Source organism: Entelurus aequoreus, linkage group LG17 (assembly GCF_033978785.1).
Source record: "Entelurus aequoreus isolate RoL-2023_Sb linkage group LG17, RoL_Eaeq_v1.1, whole genome shotgun sequence".
NCBI lineage: Eukaryota > Metazoa > Chordata > Actinopteri > Syngnathiformes > Syngnathidae > Entelurus > Entelurus aequoreus.
In genome coordinates, this window is record NC_084747.1 from 2484914 (window position 1) to 2494429 (window position 9516).

A 9516-nucleotide genomic window follows, 5' to 3' on the forward strand; every position below is an offset into this window, starting at 1 on the left:
GAGAAATTTGAAGTAGTAACATTTGTAATTGAGAAATGGTATTACGTAATTTCGGGAAAACCGGGAATTCCTGGAATTTTTTTGAATGTGGAAAAATGATAGTTTGAATGTCCAGGATGGGTTGAATGTGGTGAGGGTGAAATGGTTTAAAATTGTTTGAAAAATTTTGAAATTGTGGAAGTTGGAAAAATGGACAATTCATTTTGAATGGGGAAAATGGAAAAAAAAATAAGAATTTGGGGAAATCCGGGAATTTTTTTTTAATTTGAAAAAAGGGTAGTTTGAATTTCCAGAATGGTGGAATAATTTGAACGAGTGGAAAAATGGGGAAAGTTTGAAAATTGGCCAATTAATTTTAAATGGGAAAATCGTCCTGGAAATCTGGGATTTTATTTTTATTCTTTAAGGCAAAGTCCGCGATTCCCAAATAGGCTGAACAGTTTGAAGTTGGAAGGGTTTGAATGGGTTGAAAAATGTGAAAAGAGTCTTCGCAGTAAAAAAGGTTGGAAATAAGGTTAGAAAAAAACGGGAATTCCTGGAAATTTGTTGAAAGTGGAAAAATGGTTATTTGAATTTCCAGGATGAATTGAATGTGTTGAAGGTGGAATGGTTTGATTCAGTTAAAACATTTGGGAATTGTGAAAGTTTGAAAATTGGATAATTCATTTTGAATAGGGAAATATCCCTAAAAACTGGGAATTCTGGGAAATCCTGGGTTTTTTTAAATTATTTTTTAATTCCTGAAAAGGCTAAATTTTTTCAAGTTGAAAGTTGGAAGGGTTTGAATCGAATAAAAATGTGGGGGGTTGTGCAACTTTGAAAAATGTCCCATTCATTTCAAAGGGAATTTCGGGAAAAGCGGGAATTTTTTTGAAAATTCTAAAACATTTGAATGTTCTGAATGGTTGGTGTTGGAATTTTGCAAATCGAGAAATTTGAAGTAGTAACATTTGTAATTGAGAAATGGTATTACGGAATTTCGGGAAAACTGGAAAATTCCTGGAAATTTTTTGAACGTGGAAAAATTATAGTTTGAGTCCAGGATGGGTTGAATGTGGTGAGGGTGAAATGGTTTAAAATTGTTTGAAAAATGTTGAAATTGTGGAAGTTGGAAAAATGGACAATTCATTTTGAATGGGGGAAAATGGAAAAAAAAATAACAATTTGGGGAAATCCGGGAATTTTTTTTTTATTTGAAAAAAGGGTAGTTTGAATTTCCAGAATGGTGGAATAATTTGAACGACTTGAAAAATGGGGAAAGTTTGAAAATTGGCCAATTAATTTTAAATGGGAAAATCGTCCTGGAAATCTGGGATTTTATTTGTATTTTTTAAGGGGAAGTCCGCGATTCCCAAATAGGCTGAACAGTTTGAAGTTGGAGGGGTTTGAATGGGTTGAAAAATGTGAAAAGAGTCTTCACAGTAAAAAAGGTTGGAAATAAGGTTAGAAAAAAACGGGAATTCCTGGAAATTTGTTGAAAGTGGAAAAATGGTTATTTGAATTTCCAGGATGAATTGAATGTGTTGAAGGTGGAATGGTTTGATTCGGTTAAAACATTTGGGAATTGTGAAAGTTTGAAAATTGGATAATTCATTTTGAATGGGGAAATATCCCTAAAAACTGGGAATTCTAGGAAATCCTGGGGTTTTTTAAATTATTTTTTAATTCCTGAAAAGGCTAAATTTTTTCAAGTTGAAAGTTGGAAGGGTTTGAATCGAATAAAAATGTGGGGGGTTGTGCAACTTTGAAAAATGTCCCATTCATTTCAAAGGGAATTTCGGGAAAAGCGGGAATTTTTTTGAAAATGCTACAACATTTGAATGTTCTGAATGGTTGGTGTTGGAATTTTGCAAATCGAGAAATGTTGAAGTAGTAACATTTGTAATTGAGAAATGGTATTACGGAATTTCGGGAAAACCGGAAAATTCCTGGAAATTTTTTGAACGTGGAAAAATGCTAGTTTGAATGTCCAGGATGGGTTGAATGTGGTGAGGGTGAAATGGTTTAAAAATGTTGAAATTGTGGAAGTTGGAAAAATGGACAATTTATTTTGAATGGGGGAAAATGGGAAAAAAAATAACAATTTGGGGAAATCCGGGAATTTTTTTTTTATTTGAAAAAAGGATATTTTGAATTTCCAGAATGGTGCAATAGTTTGAATTGGTTGAATAATTTGGAAATGGGGAAAGTTTGAAAATTGGCCAATTCATTTTAAAATAGGAAAATCGTCCTGGAAATCTGGGATTTTTTTTTTTTTAAGGGGAAGTCCGCGATTCCTAAATAGGCTGAACAGTTTGAAGTTGGAGGGGTTTGAATGGGTTGAAAAATGTGGAAGGTAGAGCGCACCAAAATGTGGAGAAGAAGAAGAAGAAGTTGCATAATAGATGAATGTTGGTGTAGAAAAGCATGTGTGAATGTTTTGGAGCATTCACACAATAAATACATTTAATGAGAAAACTACTTTTGCATCCTTCTAAAATCCTCCTGTCCTGACGTGACCCAGGCCCCAAGCCCAAAGTGAAGGAGGAGGACTTCGGGGACTTGCTGTCCACTCAGGGTTTCTCCTCCAAGTTTGACAGAAAAGGGCCGAGGACTATCGCTGAGATGAGGAGGGAGGAGCTCACAAGAGAAATGGATCCTCTCAAACTACAGGTGACATGCTTTTTTTTTTTATTGGCTCTGTTCTTCAAATACATTCATTAACTTTGACACCAGGAGTGTCAAACTAGTTTAATGTTTTTGTAAACAAACAACTATGTGCTCCAATCACTTTATCACAGTGGTTCTTAACCTTTTTGGAGGTACGGAACCCCAGCAGTTTCATATGCGCATTCCCCCAACACTTCTTTAGTGGAAAATAAAATGTTATTTTTTGTCAAATTCAAGACAAAGTTATATATAGAGGGTTAGGGTTATAATAAGGCCATGCCGAATAAGGCATTAATAAGTACTTAATAATGACTAGTTAAGAGCCAATATGTTACTAATTTACATGTTAATAAGCAACTAATTAATGGTGAATATGTTCCCCATACTAAAGTGTTACCTTTTTTTTTTTACTGGTGCATAAAATGAACCGTGCATGAACATCACATCTCTCGTTTATGTTTTACTTGGTAAACACTTGAACGCAACATTCTTACTATTGATGTACTTAATAGACATTAGAACGTAACAATCTCGTTTATGTTTTACTTGGTAAACACTTGAACGCAACGTTTTTACTATTGATGTACTTAATAGACATTTGAACGCAACACTCCTGTTTGTTTTACTTGGTAAACACTTGAACACAACATTCTTACTATTGATCTACTTAGTAGACATTTGAACGCAACAATCTCGTTAATGTTTTACTTGGTAAACATTTGAACACAACATTCAACTTTTAATGTACTAAGTAGACATTTGAATGCAACACTATTATTTTACTTGGTAAGCACTTGAACACACCATCCTTACTATTGATGTACTTAATAGATATTTGAACGCAACACTCCCACTATTATTTTACTTGGTAAACACTTGAACACAACATTCTTACTATTGATGTACTTAATAGACATTTGAACGTAACAATCTCGTTTATGTTTTACTTGGTAAACACTTGAACGCAACGTTCTTCCTATTGATGTACTTAATAGACATTTGAACGCAATACTCCCACTATTATTTTACTTGGTAAACACTTGAACACAACATTCTTACTATTGATCTACTTAGTATACATTTGAATGCAACACCATTATTTTACATGGTAAACACTTGAACACAACATCCTTACTATTGATGTACTTAATAAACATTTGAACGCAACACTCTCGTTTATGTTTTACATGGTAAACACTTGAACACAACATTCTTACTATTGATCTACTTAATAGACATTTGAACGCAACACTCTCGTTTATGTTTTACTTGTTTTAACACTTGAACACAACATTCTTACTATTGGTGTACTTAGTAGACATTTGAACGCAACAATCTCGTTTATGTTTTACTTGGTAAACATTTGAACACAACATTCTTACTTTTAATGTACTAAGTAGACATTTGAATGCAACACTATTATTTTACATGGTAAGCACTTGAACACACCATCCTTACTATTGGTGTACTTAGTAGACATTTGAATGCAACACTATTATTTTACTTGGTAAACACTTGAACACACCATCCTTACTATGGATGTACTTAATAGACATTTGAACGCAACACTCCCACTATTATTTTACTTGGTAAACACTTAAACACAACATTCTTACTATTGATGTACTTAATAGACATTTGAACGCAACACTATTATTTTACTTGGTAAACACTTGAACACACCATCCTTACTAAGGATGTACTTAATAGACATTTGAACGCAACACTATTATTTTACTTGGTAAACACTTGAACACACCATCCTTACTATGGATGTACTTAGTAGACATTTGAACGCAACACTCCCACTATTATTTTACTTGGTAAACACTTGAACACAACATTCTTACTATTGATGTACTTAATAGACATTTGAACGCAGCACTATTATTTTACTTGGTAAACACTTGAACACACCATCCTTACTATGGATGTACTTAGTAGACATTTGAACGCAACACTCCCACTATTTTTTTACTTGGTAAACACTTGAACACAACATTCTTACTATTGATGTACTTAATAGACATTTGAACGCAGCACTATTATTTTACTTGGTAAACACTTGAACACACCATCCTTACTAAGGATGTACTTAATAGACATTTGAACGCAACACTATTATTTTGCATGGTAAACACTTGAACACACCATCCTTACTATGGATGTACTTAATAGACATTTGAACGCAACACTCCCACTATTATTTTACTCTCTAACGCCCCGCCCCCCTGCATACTTGGACATTTCGTTTGGACAAAGTTTGGCCCCCCCCCCCCCCCCCGGTGTAAGGTGTCACATGACTGAGCGTGAAGAAGGTGTCATCATTTTGGCGATGCGTTCAAGTGCGTCGGTCCGTTCCTAGATCCTGGACTGGATCGAGGGCAAGGAGAGGAACATCCGCGCGCTGCTGTCCACGCTGCACACCGTGCTGTGGGAGGGCGAGACCCGCTGGAAGCCCGTGGGTATGGCAGACCTGGTGACGCCCGAGCAGGTGAAGAAGTTCTACAGGAAGGCCGTGTTGGTGGTCCACCCTGATAAGGTGCAGTATGAGGGTCATCACACGTAGACCTAGGCACGCTTGTTTTTTGGATAGTGCTCCACCCATCCTGATGTACCCTATTTCCCCCAATATGGAAACAGTTCTTCCATATAATTAGTGAAATGAGATATTTACACAGAAATATGTCGCACATGTTTATTCACATACCTTAATTGTTTCCAAATGGCAGTAAAACGGCTGATCAAACAAAACAGAAGTCATGGTCATGGACACACTCGCTGCAGAAACCGACTTAATAAGTCCCCGGTGACGTTTTTGTACATTTACGAAACTGAAACAATACAAAAAGAATGCCATTGTATGTTAACAATACCAACATGTTAGCATATTAGCTAATGCTAGCAACGCTTGCTTGATGACATTACGACAGCAGTATAATTATGCACGAAAACACTCCTGCAGGCACCTCAGAACGCTTTAGTGAGTAAGAATTGTTTTAGGTAGATTGTAAAACTTACAAACGTTGCTTAAGGTGATAAACTAGGAATCCATATGAGTAGGAACGTCATGGATGGCTAAATGACCAAACGGCATTTATGAAAAAAGTAATTTTTCATATGTTGGCCACGCCGGACTATAAGTGAAATGAGATATTTACACCAACATCTGTTGCACATGTTTATTCACATACCTTAATTGTTTCCAAAAGGCAGTAAAACGGCTGATCAAACAAAACAGAAGTCATGGTCATGCTATATTGTAAAACTTACAAACGTTGAAGAATCCATTTGAGTAGAAAAAAATACTGTTTGCATTACGGTCGTCAGCGAAGGAAAAAAAAAACCACAAATTAGCCGCACCATTTTATCAGCCGCGAGTCTCAAAGCGTAGGTGAAAAAAAAGTAACCCCGGAATTCCCGGTGCCCGTCTTGTCCACGCAGGCGACGGACCAGCCGTACGAGCAGTACGCTAAGATGATCTTCATGGAACTGAACGACGCCTGGTCAGAGTTTGAGAACCAGGGATCCAAAGCGCTCTTTTAAAAACCGGCTCGACCCGGACCGGACCGAGCTGGACCGGATTTGGCCTTTTTGAAGACGACAAAAAAACACCCGAAACGGATTCAATCCTGGGTCAGATTGGACTGGACTGAGCCCACATTGGGCCTTCTTTGTTCTTCTTGTCGTCCCCTCGCCACCGGCCCCGCGGTGGTGGTGGTCCGCACTCGCCGTGGTGGTGGTGGTGGTGGTGGTGGTGGTCCGCTCTCGGCGTGGTGGTCCGCACACACACCCGGAGTGACAATCACGTGACCAACACTTCACTTCAAACTGTCAACAACAACAGCAGATTGTGTTCATGCCTGCAAGTGTTGCTAAATGGAGACTTTGTGGCTGTCTAAGTATTATTATATTACTTTATTATTATTACATTATTACTTTATTATTATTACATTATTACTGCTAACTGACACTTGCAGGTTCGCTCTTAAAAAGTGCTCTTTTTTTTTGTTTTTAGCCTGGATGTTCATGTTAGGCTCTTATGGGAAAAAGGTGGAGGATGGTCCTGCTCTCATGCTGCATTCAGGCAACTGGGACATCGGAACACTTTCTCTCCTCCCCCACTCCAAGCAGTATGTACCCACTAGTTCTACTATTTAGATTTAGGATGCTACATGAGCTCCACGCTACGCTGTGATGCTAACTGTTTGCACGCCAACAACGAGGCTCTTAATGATGGAGGGAGAGCATACAGTGAGCTACATAACGTAGCATGTCGCTAACTGTATGCACGCCAATAACGAGAGGTAGCACATAGCCAGGATCATGCTATGCTAGGTAGCTAACTGCTGCTCACCAAAAAACGAGGCTCTTAATGATGGAGGGAGAGCATACAGTGAGCTACATAACGTAGCATGTCGCTAACTGTATGCACGCCAATAACGAAAGGTAGCACATAGCCGGGATCATGCTATGCTAGGTAGCTAACTGCTGCTCACCAACAGCGAGGCTCTTAATGATGGAGGGAGAGCATACAGTGAGCTACATAACGTAGCATGTCGCTAACTGTATGCACGCCAATAACAAGAGGTAGCACATAGCCAGGATCATGCTATGCTAGGTAGCTAACTGCTGCTCACCAACAACGAGGCTCTTAATGATGGAGGGAGAGCATACAGTGAGCTACATAACGTAGCATGTCGCTAACTGTATGCACGCCAATAACAAGAGGTAGCACATAGCCAGGATCATGCTATGCTAGGTAGCTAACTGCTGCTCACCAACAACGAGGCTCTTAATGATGGAGGGAGAGCATACAGTGAGCTACGTAACGTAGCATGTCGCTAACTGTATGCACGCCAATAACGAGAGGTAGCACATAGCCAGGATCATGCTATGCTAGGTAGCTAACTGCTGCTCACCAAAAAACGAGGCTCTTAATGATGGAGGGAGAGCATACAGTGAGCTACATAACGTAGCATGTCGCTAACTGTATGCACGCCAATAACGAGAGGTAGCACATAGCCAGGATCATGCTACGCTAGGTAGCTAACTGCTGCTCACCAAAAAACGAGGCTCTTGATGATGGAGGGAGAGCATGCAGTTAGCAAGATGCTATGTTATGTAGCTAACTGTATGCTCCTCCATGATATCATACATGATGGAGGGAGAGCATACAGTTAGCAGCCTGCTATGTTATGTCACTAACTGTACACTCCATGATAAAATATGAGCGCATACGGTTAGCTCCATGCTATGCTATTTAGGTCACCATATACACCTCCATGATGTTTTATATGATAAGGGAGCGCATACAGTTAGCATCATGCTGTTTCGTGTAGCTTATAAATTATGATATATGATGGAGGGAGTGTACACAGTTAGCATCATGCTGTTATGTAGCTTATAAATCATGATATATGATAAGGGAGTGCATACAGTTAGCATCATGCTATGCTATGTAGCTTAATACATATGATGGAGGGAGCACATACAGTTAGCATCATGCTATGTTATGTAGCTTATTAATTATGATATATGATGGAGGGAGTGCATACACTGTTAGCATCATGCTATGTTAATAATGTAGCTTATTAATTATGGTATATGATGGAGTGCATACAGTTAGCATCATGCTATGTTGATAATGTAGCTTATTAACTATGATACATGATAAGGGAGTGCATACAGTTAGCATCATGCTATGTTAATAATGTAGCTTATTAATTATGATATATGATGGAGGGAGTGCATACAGTTAGCATCATGCTATGTTAATAATGTAGCTTATTATGATATATGATAAGGGAGTGCATACAGTTAGCATCATGCTATGTAATGTAGCTTATAAATAATGATATATGATGGAGGGAGGGCATACAGTTAGCATCATGCTATGTTATGTAGCTTATAAATAATGATATATGATGGAGGGAGGGCATACAGTTAGCATCATGCTATGTAATGTAGCTTATAAATAATGATATATGATGGAGGGAGGGCATACACGCACACTTATTGTCAATAGGATTTGGAAAAAACCGCATACAGTTGACCAAGTAGCCTAAGTTTGAGACCGGCCCTCAGTTTGATTGACAGCTGTCACAACAAGTGAAGAGGGTGATTGACTGTGGCCCTTGGGGTCCACGGTGTGTTTTTGTACCAGCGATCATTGTAAATATGAAACATCATGAAGAATATTATCATCACTCTTTCTGCTCATTTGACTTTTGTTTCACCTCACGGACCAAACGTCACTTTCTTATTTATTCTTCTTTCTTTGTTAGGCCTTTTGTTGACACGTTAGACATTCTAATATATACAACATTCCAAAGTAAATAATACCAACGTGATGTTTCACCACACATCCTCTTTCTTCTTTCTTCTACTTGCCTTTGGGAAGATGTCTGCGACGTGGTCACGTGACCACGTTGGAAGTCACGTGACCACGTTGGAAGTCACGTGACCACGTTGGAAGTCACGTGACCACGTTGGAAGTCACGTGACCACGTTGGAAGTCACGTGACACAATCATCCCCGCTATTACCGCATCAGCAAAACAAAGCGCTGATGTGCGACTAATACCATGAATGTACATTTCAATCATTAAAAGATCCCAGGAGAATATTTCCACATTTTGTCTATTTTTTGATTGGTTTTTTTTGCCTTTTGCTTTTACTGTCCGGCTGTCAGACACTCGTCATATTGACTAACTTCATAGTGTCAAGTCTTTCTGGGTTCCTTGTCAATCAAATGTATTATTATTAGGGTCCGCCTATTATTCCGCACCGTTGCGCACTACTTTGACCCCCTTTAACATGCTTCAAAACTCACCAAATTTTACACACATACAAAAACGTGCCCCAA

The 9516-nt window shown here is 38.4% G+C and overlaps 1 protein-coding gene across 1 annotated transcript in view; it reads left to right on the forward strand.

The window, feature by feature from the left end:
• Positions 1–9275, forward strand: part of LOC133632141 (cyclin-G-associated kinase-like) — an 82872-nt gene extending 73597 nt beyond the window's left edge. Inside the window, exons 27-29 of the mRNA XM_062024384.1 lie at positions 2504–2652; positions 5015–5191; positions 6094–9275. Coding sequence (XP_061880368.1) covers positions 2504–2652; positions 5015–5191; positions 6094–6195 — 428 coding nt within the window. The 3' untranslated portion in view covers positions 6196–9275. The remainder of the gene's footprint in view (positions 1–2503; positions 2653–5014; positions 5192–6093) is intronic.
• The last annotated feature ends 241 nt before the right edge of the window (positions 9276–9516 follow it).